This window comes from Sesamum indicum, linkage group LG4, assembly GCF_000512975.1.
Source record: "Sesamum indicum cultivar Zhongzhi No. 13 linkage group LG4, S_indicum_v1.0, whole genome shotgun sequence".
NCBI lineage: Eukaryota > Viridiplantae > Streptophyta > Magnoliopsida > Lamiales > Pedaliaceae > Sesamum > Sesamum indicum.
The window spans coordinates 10,027,757-10,042,121 of NC_026148.1; the positions used below are offsets into that span (position 1 = coordinate 10,027,757).

Sequence of the window (14,365 nt, forward strand, 5' to 3'; positions counted from 1 at the left end):
ATCTTCACTTGTTCTGTCCCTCCCTCCTTCCAAAATCATCATCATCACTCTGCCCCCTACTTTTTTAATTTTAAACCCCCAAATCATATAATTTACTAATTTTAAATTATTATAGTATGCGTATATGATATATCCTCCTCCTTGTGATAAAGAGTTTTAGAGTACGTGTAATTAATATTTTTTTACTACCCCAAAAAAGTGAAAATTGAAAGTTTTTACTTGGTACCTGATATCTATATTGGGAGTCGATTGATTTCGATTTCGACCAGTAGTGTTCAAGTTGAAATATAATTTTTTAAATTTAATAATAATTTAAATAAATATGAATAATAATGTATTCGATTTGATTCAATTTATTTACTGTCTCATTTTTGGGCCTTGTGTTTACAAAATGTCAACCAAAAACTATTAACAAGGAGAATACAATAATGGGCCAGGCTTTGTGTATTTTCTAAGCCCAGCCCAATTTTCGGACTTTCAGTTGCAAGGGAAGAAAGAACCGAAACAGGAAATTTAAATTTATTGAGTATTTTTGTTATATAAAAAGGGAGATTTGAAAGTTTATAACAAAAAAGAGTGGGGATCATAAACCTATTTTCCCTATTGCTTTTCACAATCTTTGTTTTTGAGGGCCTTGAAGCTTTTGCTTTGGTGTACCGCGTATGGTCATCTCATCTACCAAGACACAGAACGAATACGGAATAACTTGGTCACCAAGTTCCCTCCACTTCCTTACCACCTTCGCCCTTTTGTCCTAACGCTATAAATTCTCCTCTTTCCTTCCTTCTCTCTCTAACATCTACAAAAGTTCACTCTTTTAACAAGAAAGTACAGACAAGAAAAGCCGTTTTCATGTTCAAGTATTAGTTGAGCAGAAAAAGCACAAGTTGATCGTGACAGAGTTGTTGGATAAGGGAGGGAGGAGTGAGATTCACTGTTGTTCTTTCATTCCCTGTATTTGAAGTAGAAATGCCGTTGAAGCTTACAATAGTTGGGAGGGTGAGTGATGGGCTGCCGTTGGCACAAGGTCCGAGGTATGTGAATGAAGAGGATGACAGCGTTCCTGCTTACAAGGAACAAGGAGAGTTCTTGCTCAAAGAAATCTCAAGAGGAGCCTTGCCCTATTCCAAGATGACCATTTTCTTGGATCACCACTGCTTCAAGTATGCTTTTCTCTTGTTGGCCTGTTATAATTCTTTTAGGGAAAATCACATTTTTGTCCCATGTATCATCTCCAATAATTAATGGAGAAATTACGATAGCCGTTAGTTCAAATATAATTAACGAAAAAGTCACGACGGCTATTAGTTCGAACAAATGCTGGACTAAAGGCCCCATGATTCTTCGATGAAAAAAGTCACGTCATGACTTATAATAAAAAAATTTGTAATTTGAGAAATCATAACAATTGAGATTAATATGCAACTAAAGCAGCGATCTCCGCTGCTTTTAGCCCAGTTCTAGCTTTCTAGTATATTAAAGCACTGCATGCAATGGTTGATGAGAAAAAGGCTGCATTAGGATTTCGCCCAGAATTAGCATGAATTTGGAGAAAGGCCCTTTGGCTTGTGATTGTTCTTTGGGTGCAGAGGCCTATTCCATCTATTTAGGCGTCGTTTACTTTGCTCCGTGAGTCAGGATATTGCTGGATATATGGTCCAATCCAGCAATATACCTCATTTCCTTTGCTAAACCAAGGCCCGCTCAATCTAGTCCGCGTGCAAGAGCCCGCGATTTACCACCAAAAGTTCCACGCCTAGTGGTCTAAGTTTAATTATCTTGCAAGTCCCAATTTTTTTTTGCCTTTTGTTGATTTTACCATTTTGCAAGGCTAAATTAAGATTATAGGACTTCTTACAGGGCATTTACATCTCAATATAGGATGGTACAGCTTATTGTTGGCTCACTTCTTTTTTTTTTTTGTTTTTTTTTCTGGTTGCAGTTATATGGTTGAGCATGGAATTTGCTTCATGGCAGTCTGTGATTCAATGTATCCAAGAAAGCTGGTTTTCCATTATTTACAAGACCTGCAGAAGGAGTTTAAGAAGTTTGATGTGAGAGTCACTGAGAGAATTATGAGACCATATAGCTTTATGAAATTTGGTAATTCCTGTTATTATAGTTAGATAACGCAGTACACTTGAATTGCTTATTTGCTGAGAGATCTTTGAGATGGGAAGTTTGTCTGCTTCAGAAGAAAATGTGGATGTATATGAAATAATGACTTTGAAATATATCGTATTGAGTGCCAACACAGATGGTATCATTGGAAATATTAGGAGCAAATATGTTGATACAAGGACTCAGGCCAACTTATCAAAGTTAAACTCTGATGGTTCTCAAGAGGAAGATATCTTATCCGAAAGCTTTTCACAGATTGTTAAGAGAAGGCGAAGATTCGGTATGGTTTTATCAGTTCTCGGTATATAAACTCCATTCTTGATTTATCATCTCAATCGCAAGACGACATGGAACTTTTTTTTGGGTCAGATATGTTGCGGAGAATGAGTGAAGCACATCTACATGCTTCACCAATATGGTGTTCCAAAAGGCTCGAGGTATGCAATTCTAGTGCTTCTTGGCTTTTAACAACAGAGTCATTCTGCTAAGTACCTGAGAGGCTTGCTTATTTTTGCTCTTTTTTTTATGATTTATCTCAGATTATCGCTCTGAAATGGATCCCGGTAGGATTAGTTCTAGCTGTTACAACCATACTCATATGGACCAGCCTTCTTAAAGATGACTTATTATTTCCTGGTTTCTAATACTTTTAGTAGGTCATATTCTTATTAGGATGTGTTTCGTATCTGTTTGTGATCTCTGGACAAGAGTATGAGGATATTCGTACTTAAAGATTTCGAGGCAAGTTTTAGCTCTAGTGGCATGTTATCTTACTATTACAGAGCTTCTGTTGCTCTCCAATGTAATTTCTTTCTGTAATTTCTATTACCTGAAATTGAATGTATATTGATATCTTCTTCTGTAACTTTTGTTTCTTTTGTCTTCTTAGTGCTGTTACAATAAAATTGAATTGGATGTAGGAAACAGCTCACATCAGACAACATCTTTTCAGTTGTAGCTTATTACAGAAGAACCTTTGACATTCACATTGCTGACAAGAACACGTATCCCAGGAAGCGTCTTCATATGCTAAGATTATTGTTCGTGCGAATTAGAAGCTATGCTTCCGTGAAGTAGCTCAACTAAAATCCGTCATACGTACATGTCGTCACAAGTTACATCGAATTCACCTGGAAAATAATCAGCTAAACCGCCTTCTGAGATCTGATCCTCAAACTTGAACCCTGAATACTGGACCATGTCATCCAGAGAAATACTGTTGGATTTTTGGTATATCTCATTGACAAAGGCCCCTTCATTTAGCTGTAGACCATGAACCAAAGAATCTTCAGAATTTGAATTGCTGTTGTCAAGAAAGTACTTCACATCACTTGTATTGCCAGAATTCCTCAAACTCTGGACATGAAACTGATCTGAAGAGAACCACTCGGCAAAAAGAACTTTCGGTAAATTGCATTTTTTAGCTCCTCTTGAGTTGTCTCTCTGTTGCATGGACTGATCTGTGTCCATTAGCCAAACATCCATGTTCTCCAATGATTCAAAGCCAGAATTTTGGGGAGTCGACTTAAGGGAAGAAGGTGATAGTTCTAGTTCTTGGATTTGTTCACTCATGCATTCACCCTGATCACCTTCAGTTTCCGCCATTTTTGACACTCTTTTCTTTAGACAAGAATGCCAGTAGTTCTTGATCTCGTTATCAGTTCTTCCAGGCAAATGATGGGCTATCTGAGACCACCTGAGAGATAACAAGTGTTATATGCGAAAATCTGTCTGATCAATCACAGGGATAGGTACAACCATATGTAAAATGTCCCTGATATGGAATGTGGCAAATAGATGTAGTAGGGCTAGGTTGGAGTATGAGTTCATTTTATGATTTCAAGTGCTACCATAATACAAAAGCATGGTAGAAACATTGTATGTTTCTTCTTTATTACTTGTACTGATCTGTTCAAAGTCATCACAAGGATTGTCAAGAATACCAAGAGCAGGTAAAGGAGTAAGTAAGGGTTGTGAGTCGATGTTGGAATTCATCTAGATCTCTAAAGAACAACAGTTTGGGAACAATGTAGAGGTCCAAAACCATCTCCGGAAACCGCTTATGCTACATAGAAAAACTTAAGAGTTTCTTACTTGTTGCCGAATATTTGATGAAGGGTCACAATTGTCTCCTGCTCTTCTAAGCTAAATGCCCCTCGTTTTAGTCCTGGCCTTAGATAATTAATCCACCTTAATCTGCAGCTCTTTCCATTCCTTTGTAAACCTGCCAAAGCAATAAAATGATAGGATGACTTCAAGAAGTCAACTACAACGTTGTTTTTTTTTTCCTCCTAATCTATAGACAAGATAATAAAAGGTAATAATCACAACTGTATACTCAGAATGCACCAGATTCTAACATAAAATAATGTTGTTGTTGACTTCTAGTTTCCATTCTACTGGTTCAAAAACCTTATTCTAACTAGCGTGCCAATGACAAAGTCGTATGATGTAGAGGCATCATCATTAGCAGAAGACTATCTCTTTGTTGATTAAGGAATAATTTTGCTGCATGTATTATTGTCACCAGACCAATGCCCATTCAAAGTCATATTCTACATAATTTTCTACCTTACCTATGAGGTGTTGGCTTGTGTCGGAGCAAGTGCTCTTGTGGAGGTGACCACGGTCGAAACATAATGCTTGAGCTGTACAGCTGAAAAGTTTGAATTGTATCTTTGCTAATGGTTATAACTTGTGACAGATGCTTGATCGAACATAGGGATTACATAGGGTATTTTTTGCTGTATAACTTTTGTTAATGTTCTTGATAGGTTTCATGAGGCTTGGCAACGGCTATCATCATGATAGGATAGACAGAAGGAGAGACCGAAACACGAAGAACGGTTTATGTTAACTCTTCATTCTCATTTCATCCTATACTTTCAATCTTTAACAACCTTATACAACTCACCGGCATTGGCAGGAACGGAGCTCCAGCAGCCGTGACCGTGCTTGAGGACGTAGTTTCTTAGCTTCTGGTCCTCATCAGGAGACCACAACCCCTTCTTGTGCTTCTGCTTCGTCTTCTCTAACGGCTTGCAGCCCATTCTCAGACAAGCTCAACTCAACAATGTCTTTTTATGGTAATATTCTATGAAAAATGAATGTGTAATGTGTGTTGAATTTGGACAGGAAGTAGACTTTGATATGAGGTTTGCAGCCTATGGGCTGAGGAATTTAAAGGGAGGGTTAGTTGGACATGTTTTTATTTAGACTAAAAATAGTGAAGTTTTGACATTATTCATCTTTTTGTCTTAAACAATTACAAGGGCTTAAAGAAATGGTGTCAAGAACTAAAAGGACATTCTTTGTGTTTTGTCATCCTGCAGGCCTAAACCTACTTCACAGGAACCAGTAGCTATGTCTGCCAGGAAAAGATTTTAATCCAATCATGTTTCTTTATATCAAATTAATTACATTAAAACTCGAGCAAATTACAATGCATTCTTCATAAATTTACCATAATTACAACCACCCTAATTATTTAATAAAATTACGAATAACCCCTTAAAATCAATGATCATCTAACAAACTACGTGCATCGAGCATAAATAATATTTTTTACACATAATTGATTTAGTTTTGGTCTAACTCTGATTCCACTAAAGTTTTTGATTGGTACAGTTTGAATTTGATAAAAAGCCAATTGTTTATGAATGATTGTGAGAAGTAAGGGAGCAGTTAGTTACTTTGGTATATAACAAAGAATAAAATGATTAGCATGTTGAAACTGTCATTACATTTAATTGGCTGGGCAGCGTGTGCTTATAAGTTTATAGTTCTTAATCAGTTGGAGTGTTTGGCAATTAGGACAAAGATATCCTCGTGGCATGTCCTAAACCCTTTGATTTATGTTCTTCTTTGTCCTAGAAAGAATTGACAAATCAAATTCAGTTGCAGTTGCCATCACTTAAATCTCAACGTATCCAAAAATTCCTTTAATATATTACTCGTGCCACAATTTGTATTTGACGTTTATCTAACTTTTCTACTATCAATTTCCCTTTTTTTTTCTTTAATTTTTGCTCTCCGTGATTTAGAATATATAATACGAATCAATTTCAATAACTAGATTTATGATAACAATAATTAGATTATAATCTCACATTTTACACTTGAAACATTTCTCAACGACCAATTAATAAATATTGAACACGCGATTCATATTTTTTATTTGAAAAAAATAAAATATACAACTTTTAGGGTCCATTTTCAAGCAAATAAGGCTTATATATATTAAAAATACACAAACAAAATAAGATTCGTGTACTTTTTATTTGGATTGCATTGATATAATGTTTTGCAAATTTTTAATCGGATGGTTATTTAATATATATAGTATCAGAACACGTTTTTCTCATATGCGAACAATGTCTCTTTCATAAATGAATGGCAATAAAATTCAAAATTCAAGACCTCTTGTTTGCTTTTGCCCTAATGCCATGTAACATGGCTAAGCTCATTTAAAAGGTTAGGATAATTACACTATCATTTTCAGAGATTTGATGTGATTACACATAAATCCCATGTGATTTAGAAAATTATGTCTAGTTTTTTTTTTTTACGTTTGTTTTCATCTAACAAAGAAATTCTCCTGATAGTCAAAATTTAATGGATTTGCTGATATTAGAAAAAAGAATTCGAATGAAAATTTATATTTACGTACACTCGATTGACTTATTATAGATCAAACTAAACCACCCTTATAAGGATGACAATATACATCCTCATATACATTAACACGCGAAGATGTAAAGGGTAGTTTTATCAAAAAAAAAAAAAAAATTTGTTTGACCTGTAATAAGTTAATTGATGGTCAATATGAATTTTCATTCAATTCTTTTGCCAATATCAACAAATTTATTGAATTTTGACTAATAGATAAATCTATTTGTTAGTGAAAAATAAATGTTAAGGATATTCAATGTAATTTTTTAAATTGTAAGGGATTTACATATAATTATACTAAATTTTAAAGGAAGACGATTTCATTATTTCACAATTTTAAATTATTAAAAAGGAGAATCCTTTAAACATTAATATCTTTCCAATCACTGCTCTTTCTGTCACACAAACATCTATATATAAGATGACTATTTTAACCTATGAATTTTAATAAAAAGTCAAGTGACTTATTTAATAAATTTATCTCTTATTCCCTCCTTAATTTTAAATAATTAATTCATTGACTTAGAATGTGGTTTCTTAAATAATAAATACAGAAATCCCACCAAACTTTTACTTTATTAATAAAAATGAAAGCCATTACTTACAATATTCTCCATTTACAAATCACATCAAAAGCTGCCACGCTGCAACAACGGAAGGTAAGAACGCGACTTAATCAACAATTTTAGCAGTTAACACGACTTTATCTAAGTCGTCATATGGCTTTTCACATTGATTAGTGCTACTAGTGTAATTAGTTAAATCACGTCTGCAGTTATGAGTAGCAACTTTAGTAGATAATTAATTAGTAGCAACTTTAGTAGATAATTAATATTTGGTCCACGGCTTTATGTCTGCCCCCGCCCGTACGACATGCATTATAATTAATTAATTATATTAATTAGACTGTAAAAACAATTATTTTTTTTAATTAATGGTCAATGAGAATGATGGATGATTAAATATTATAATTTGTTGGCAGTGTTGGTACAATTTTATCATAATTAATTTTGCTAAAAAATCCTCGGAAAATGATATTATAATTAATCAATTGTTGGTAAAATAAATTAGAGAGGAGTGATGAAATTAGGCTATTAAGATATGTAATAAGCATGGGGGATTATATTATTTTTTTTTACTATATGATTTAGGAGATGAAGCTGACGTGGGTTTTGCCACGCCATTGATTTTTTAAATAAAACCACTGGTTTAAATTAAGACTTTTAAAGCATGATTAAAAACTAAAATTCTAAATTAAGGAACATTATTTACACCTAAGTTGCCTTTGGTCAATATAAAGAGACGCATTTTAGTTTAATTCGTGGCATTATTATTTACCACAAGAAAAGGATTAATTATATTTAGATACCCTTTAAAATGTTAAATTATATTTTTCTTTAAATAATTTTTGAAACTACGCTTATACCTCATCTAAAAAATCTGGATATACAATAGGGTTTTCATGAAAAATACTTATATCAACAAAAAAATTACATAAATTTTTAATTTTATACTTTATTCAACATTTTGTATAATTTACTAATAAAGATATCTTGGTAATATTTTTATATTTATAATGGATTGGTTGTAATATATATAAAGTGAATAAGATGCAATTATAATAAAATATGGTTCCTATTTATTGTCATTAGATAAGGAGTAGCCGTAGATGAATGAAAAAACTAATTATGTTGTCAACAACTTATGAAATATTGAATGAGGAATAAAATTAAAACTTTATATATTTTTATTACTGATGTCAGCATTTTCATTCAAATTACAGAGATAATGTAGTTATTGTTGACAAAAATAAAGCCCAGAAAAGAATCTACTCTCAAACTCCTCGTCAATGCCACAATAAATAACCAACCAATATATAGTCTCTCCCGAAAGAATGCAAAGTCTTTATTAATAAAAGTTTATTCATCTCACTTTTATACCTTCAAATACTATAATCCAACTCTTTCTTACATTTTATTCAATTGATTAAATATAAAAAAAAAAGGTTATTAATTTATCATATTTCATATTTTATCCAATTTACTGAAGAGTGCAGAAGAATTAATTTACAAGGATGAGAATATGAAGGGAAAATAACTACCATGTCTTCAACACTTGTGTGAATTATTATCTACCACATGTCTTATGTTCTACAGCACAAAGTCTTCAACTCTCTGCAACAATGCACATACAAACAGTTAAAACAGATTCATGCCTTCATCATCACAACTTCCCTCGGTCAAATCCCGGATATACGACTAAAATTTCTCCGACGAAGCACGGAGTATGGCGAAATGGAGTATCCGAATCGCATATTCGCCCAAATGGGTGGTTTCTTGAACACTGATATGACCCTCTGGAATGCCATGATTAGAGGCTATGCGTATAATGGACCTTGTGAAAACTGCTTATCACTGTTTGATGAAATGATTAGGAGAGATCTTAAGCCGAATAATTTCACGTACCCATATGTCTTAAGCTCTTGTTCTCAAATGGGTTTGTTTAGTACAGGCCAGAAGGTGCATTGCCGTATAATAAAGTCTGGGTTTGAGAGCGCTTTTTCTGTTGGGAATGCTCTTTTTGATTTTTATGTTAAAAAGGTCGAGTATTTGGAAGTGGGATTGGCGAAAGAGGAGAGCTTGACTGATGCTACGAGGATTTTTTATGAAATGTGTGAGAAAACGGTGGAGTTGTGGAATAAAATGATTGCAAAGTATGTGAGTATAGGAGATGTGAAGAGTGCGAGAGAGCTGTTTGATGAAATGCCTGATAGAGATGTTGTTTCTTGGAATACCATGATTTCTGTCTATGCTAAGGCAAGGGATGTGGCAAATGCTAGATATCTGTTTGAGCGAATGCCAGAGAAGAATGTGGTGTCATGGACTACTATGCTTGGAGCATATGCTGCAGTAGGAGACATCGGAATGGCCCAGAAATTTTTCAACAAAATGCCCGACAAAAATGTGGTTTCTTGGAATTCTATGATGTCAATTTACACCCGGAAAGGGGAATTTCAGCAGGCACTAGATCTCTTTGTCCAGATGCAATTAGAAGGTGTGCAGCCTGATTCTTTCACCTTTGTTGCAGCTCTGTCAGCCTGTTCTAACCTAAGTAATCTAGAATCAGGGAAATGGATACATTATCTAATAAGAGATTGGCCTAGGATGGGTGTCATAGTAGGGACTGCACTTGTAGAAATGTATGCAAACTGTGGGGATATTGATAAAAGTTTTACAACATTTATCAAAATCGGGAACAAGGATGTGTTCTGTTACAACGTTATGATAAAATCTCTAGCCGTCCATGGAAGAGCAGAAGATGCAATCAAGATTTTTCATCTAATGCAGAAAAGAGGATTGATGCCAAACGACCACACTTATTCGTGCGCCCTCTTTGCCTGTAGCCATGGAGGTTTAGTAGAGGAAGGCCAAGAGATTTTCAAAGCCGTGAAAACGCATTTAAACATTAATCCAAAGCTTGAGCACTATTGTTCTATGATTGATCTACTCTGCAGAAATGATCAGCTAGAAATAGCGGAATCCTTGATCAAAGATATGCAGGTAGAACCAGACATTGCCATCTGGGGAGCTTTATTAGGTGGATGCCGGGAAAGAGGTAATCTTAAGTTGGCAGAGAATATTATAAGTAAGGCCATTGAGCTAAGATCAGAAGAGTCTGGAGTTCATGTGCTTTTATCGAACATTCATGCCTCAATGGGTCAGTGGTCAGAGGCGTTGCGTACAAGAAAATTGATGGAGGAGAATAGGATATTGAAGAAAACAGGAATCAGTAGTATAATTTGATAATTTAGGATGACTGGAGAGAAAACAATTCTTTGTATAAAGGCGATTCCCAACTGGTTGCCAGTTGTTGGAAAGAAAAAACAAAAGTAAACAGGCTGTTAGTCCAAAAGATCATGATAAATATATTAAATGATACTCATTTACATAGTTGTGTAGTAGATATGTAGTTTACATACGCATTTGAACTTTACCAGCGCAATCTACCAGTTTTGGGCAAAGCAATCAGGTGTTTTCAGATATTCTTTATCAAAATCAAAGGTTCTATAATCATTAGACCTATAAAAAAGGATGTCAGTATATTAGCTACATGATTTAAGTGCGGACAGTCAAATAGAAATGTGATGCTAGTCAGTAGCTATCCTGATTTTTCACCCAATACAAGAAGAGCAGAAGGAAAATTTAAAATTGATCAATTGCTCCAAGTATGCCAAAGTTACACTTACAAGGCGCTAGTACTCCGCAGGAACAGGGTATCGAGAGTTACATTGTATACCATACAACTTCTGCAGTCTGCTCTCCTTTACTCTCACCAACTTTACATGACACTATTAGCTCTAAAACAGAGAATCTAAAAACAGAAAAGGACTACATGATCAATTAAAAGAAAAAAAACAAGTCAATGAATAAAACTACAGGTACGCCAAGGACTCAATTCATAGTGTAAGTTAGAAGTTGAACAAGGTTAAAGTAGAAAACAGATAAACTAAAACGTAAAAGTTCTATCTGCTAAAGTTGTATCGTGATATGAAGCAGAGATTGACCACTTGTTCTCAGAACATTGGACCTGCCAGACTAACCAACTCAAGATCAACAGTTGCATTCTGTCTTCCATCTGAGTTCCACAGAATCCCCCATGAGTTTATGGATGGATCATGTTGAAATGAAACCTGGATAGCTGCTGCGGGATGGTAGATATAACAGGCCCATATCTCTGACATAGATCAACAAAGAGCTTTGTAAGAATTATAATGACCTTATTAAGATGGACATCCTGCAGATGCTGACAAAGAAAGTAGAGAAGAAGAGTAGAGATAACTGTAACACCAAGAAAGTGAATACGACATGGAAAACGAAATAACGGACATGGTGCTTGAGTAAAACTCTTTAGTTAAAAATACTTTGAAATGCTAAGTTCATATCTGGAGTACTACTCCCAAACACATGCTATTTCTCATGTTGCAACTATGCCAACTACTGAACCTTGTCGCACCTGCACATTGTCGTAGAGTTCAAACAATGGGACAGCAAGAAGCTTCAAGTTCTTTGGCACAGCAAAATACTCATGATCAGAGAGGTGAACAAGGAAAAGTTTCTTGCACTCCTGCATTTTCACACGCTCTGTTAAGAATAATTTGTGGACGAGTAACATCTACATATCATGGTGATCTTACCTTAGGCTTTGTTATGTGTGGGGGGCAGTAAGGGTACATGGTGGTTTCAAAATTCGGTCTCCACCATGTCGCCACACACTCACCAATCTGCATAAAAGTTTGCATCTTACGGTAAGCATTTACCATGCAAAACTTTAATTGACGAGAAGCAGACAAGAAACAAGGAACATGTCGAAAATATGGCTCCCTTGACATGGAATATCAGGTGAGCGACATACAATTCAACTCTGTATTTTTTTTCCAAAGCATATTCAAAAAACACTTTCCATTTCCACAATCTATATCTAATAATTTTTTTTTATATAAGAGTATTAACTGTTCTTGTGCATTACCTGCCAATCTGGTTGTAGAGAAGGTGAATTAGCCGCAAGTTTGCTAGAGAGTTTCCTTTTCAAGCCCTCAATTTCTGTAAATTGTATTCACGAAAATAAGAAAGGAAAAAGAAAACAAGAACAAAAATAAATCAATTCAGGTTGTTGCTTTTCTTCTATCCTATGTAAAATTAAAAAAAAAAACAAGCAGAATTTATTGAATAACAATGAATAAAAATGAAACAAAAAAATATTTTACCATTCTCTCCTGGTTTCAACCTGCCTCCTGGAAGTTTACAGAAAGTATTTCCAATTTGCAAAAGAAGAATATGGGGATGATTATGCTCTTGTACCTGCAAAACAGCCATTTTTTTCTATAATTAGAAAACATAAGTAGCTGAATAATAGCATCCAGTGGGGGAGATGATTACTGTGAGGATGATATCCTCATTCTTTATTGAACTTTAGCTGGAGAAGCAGATTAAAATGGAACTGAAGTATCAAGTTTAGCATGGCTCAATGACAGACTTGCTGCGTGAGGGTTCTACCATTATCAACTTTGTTACTTGGGAACACATAAGTATGTCAACGTCTACCTCGCCTGGGCTACTTCTCTCCTACTTATTATGCATTTAACTTAATAAACTACACAAGTTAAGTCATGATCATGGAATACCAGAGAAAGTGCATGCCTTACTAACTTAATATAGGGACAACACTTCTGGCTTTATCTCATGGTACTAGAAGATAACAGCTAATAATGTCTGTCCATGAGGAACGGTGCTAAAGACCAGGAATCACAATGCCATCCTTGATCGTGCATGAAATCAAATTGTCGTATTTATTTGCAGGTAAAACAGCATGACATGACTTCACACAAGTACACTCTGCAGCAAGCACACATGTTATTATGCAGGTTTGAATAAGACACAAAGGTCCAAACAATAAGAATGCAGCCTGATCCAACCAAACATCATATTGTTGAGAAAGCATCTTCCTGGATAGAATCAGAAAATACTTAGGAAGTTGGTCAACACAAAGGAAAAATGATATTACCAACAGAAACAAGATGGCAAACCACCTCAAACCTTTTCTTGATGTTATCCTACATAAAGAAACTAGACTCAAGACTACAACCATTTCCCAAGAGGATTTTGCAGATAGTAGAGAACGGCTGAAAGCTTGCACTTAAGCCCCACACAGTTGGACTTAATCAAATGGCCCACACAATTGACACACATTACAACAATAAAAGTGGCGTAATTCAAGGCCAAGAGACTGTATGTAATGCAACACAACCAAACACAAATGCATATTGAGGCATTCCCAATATAACAGGCCATAAAAATAACAACAGTCATACCTGCAGATTAATTCTATGGCGAATGCAGAATTTAGTGAAAAAAAAATTCTTCAATTTGTTTCGAACGAAGACAAGAAAGAAATTCTTGGATAAACACAAATAAATAGTTGCCAATTTGAGTAAAGGAAGAAAAATGTATTACCAATAAAATCCCCTCAACGCTAGTCCTCATGCCTTCCTTCATGTAACTGCAACTCAAAATCCCCAAAAAAGATAAGAAGGCATAAAACAACAAACCCACAAATGAAGCATATTTCTGAGGCCGGCTGATAAACCCTAAACTAATTTGATTAAGATTTTACTATTACAAAAGAGCATACACAGATCAGACTAAAAAACAAAACAAAAAAAAAAAAAATAACAGACTTGACTTTCATGCGGGCAAGGCGATCGGCGACGGAGGTATCTTTCTCCATTTTCGGCTCTTTGGTTCCGAAAGTGTAGCTTGAAAGCGGGTACGTATTTACCACCTGCGATGTCACCATCCTCCCCTCCTATTCCACTTTAGATTCAAGCGAAAGAATTTCCTCTATTATCTGCAGAACTCAGAGAGGTGTTCGAGCGGGAAGGAAGTAAAAACTTGAGGGAGGAATGTAGCTCGTACGCTGACAGTCCTACGCAGACGGCAATTCAAGAACGGTGTGATTTCAATGCAAGTTTAGTTCAAATCGGAAGAATAGTGTGAACAGTCACAGAAGACAAATT

General features: G+C 35.0%; 4 protein-coding genes across 6 annotated transcripts; 2 read left to right on the forward strand and 2 right to left on the reverse strand.

The window, feature by feature from the left end:
• LOC105160488 (25.3 kDa vesicle transport protein) lies at positions 623–3,242 on the forward strand. Of its 3 annotated transcripts, none has more exons than XM_011077878.2 (5): positions 623–1,163; positions 1,943–2,103; positions 2,258–2,401; positions 2,491–2,558; positions 3,042–3,242. In XM_011077878.2, the coding sequence occupies exons 1-5, from the start codon at positions 970–972 to the stop codon at positions 3,099–3,101; spliced, it is 627 nt and encodes a 208-aa protein (XP_011076180.1). In that variant the 5' UTR covers positions 623–969; the 3' UTR covers positions 3,102–3,242. The 3 variants fall into 3 exon arrangements, with proteins under 3 accessions (XP_011076180.1, XP_011076179.1, XP_011076177.1); XM_011077877.2 differs by having other exon boundaries at positions 3,011–3,224; XM_011077875.2 differs by lacking the exon at positions 3,042–3,242 and adding an exon at positions 2,661–3,018 and having other exon boundaries at positions 626–1,163.
• On the reverse strand, positions 2,492–5,487 carry LOC105160487 (transcription factor LAF1-like). The gene is made up of 3 exons (XM_020693584.1): positions 5,036–5,487; positions 4,216–4,345; positions 2,492–3,817 (listed from the first exon to the last, which is right to left on the reverse strand). The coding sequence occupies exons 1-3, from the start codon at positions 5,169–5,171 to the stop codon at positions 3,214–3,216; spliced, it is 870 nt and encodes a 289-aa protein (XP_020549243.1). The 5' UTR covers positions 5,172–5,487; the 3' UTR covers positions 2,492–3,213.
• LOC105160707 (pentatricopeptide repeat-containing protein At3g29230-like) lies at positions 9,087–10,595 on the forward strand. Its single transcript, XM_011078185.2, has one exon. It carries the CDS (start codon positions 9,087–9,089, stop codon positions 10,593–10,595), a length of 1,509 nt encoding a protein of 502 aa, XP_011076487.2.
• On the reverse strand, positions 10,984–14,365 carry LOC105160489 (pre-mRNA cleavage factor Im 25 kDa subunit 2). Its single transcript, XM_011077881.2, has 7 exons — positions 14,027–14,365; positions 13,803–13,848; positions 12,557–12,650; positions 12,319–12,392; positions 11,987–12,073; positions 11,806–11,916; positions 10,984–11,526 (listed from the first exon to the last, which is right to left on the reverse strand). Exons 1-7 carry the CDS (start codon positions 14,143–14,145, stop codon positions 11,455–11,457), a joined length of 603 nt encoding a protein of 200 aa, XP_011076183.1. The 5' UTR covers positions 14,146–14,365; the 3' UTR covers positions 10,984–11,454.

Coding starts and splice junctions, on each gene's coding strand:
- LOC105160487 (XM_020693584.1), bottom strand. CDS start 5,171: ATGGGCTGCAAGCCGTTAGAGAAGACGAAGCAGAAGCACAAGAAGGGG. Junction 4,346..5,035: donor CTCCGTTCCTGCCAATGCCG/GTGAGTTGTATA, acceptor TTGCTTTGGCAG/GTTTACAAAGGAATGGAAAG. Junction 3,818..4,215: donor CATCAAATATTCGGCAACAA/GTAAGAAACTCT, acceptor GTTATCTCTCAG/GTGGTCTCAGATAGCCCATC.
- LOC105160707 (XM_011078185.2), top strand. CDS start 9,087: ATGGAGTATCCGAATCGCATATTCGCCCAAATGGGTGGTTTCTTGAAC.
- LOC105160489 (XM_011077881.2), bottom strand. CDS start 14,145: ATGGTGACATCGCAGGTGGTAAATACGTACCCGCTTTCAAGCTACACT. Junction 12,074..12,318: donor CTCTACAACCAGATTGGCAG/GTAATGCACAAG, acceptor ACTTTTATGCAG/ATTGGTGAGTGTGTGGCGAC. Junction 11,917..11,986: donor CACACATAACAAAGCCTAAG/GTAAGATCACCA, acceptor GTGAAAATGCAG/GAGTGCAAGAAACTTTTCCT.
- LOC105160488 (XM_011077875.2), top strand. CDS start 970: ATGCCGTTGAAGCTTACAATAGTTGGGAGGGTGAGTGATGGGCTGCCG. Junction 1,164..1,942: donor TTGGATCACCACTGCTTCAA/GTATGCTTTTCT, acceptor TTCTGGTTGCAG/TTATATGGTTGAGCATGGAA. Junction 2,104..2,257: donor ATATAGCTTTATGAAATTTG/GTAATTCCTGTT, acceptor GTGCCAACACAG/ATGGTATCATTGGAAATATT.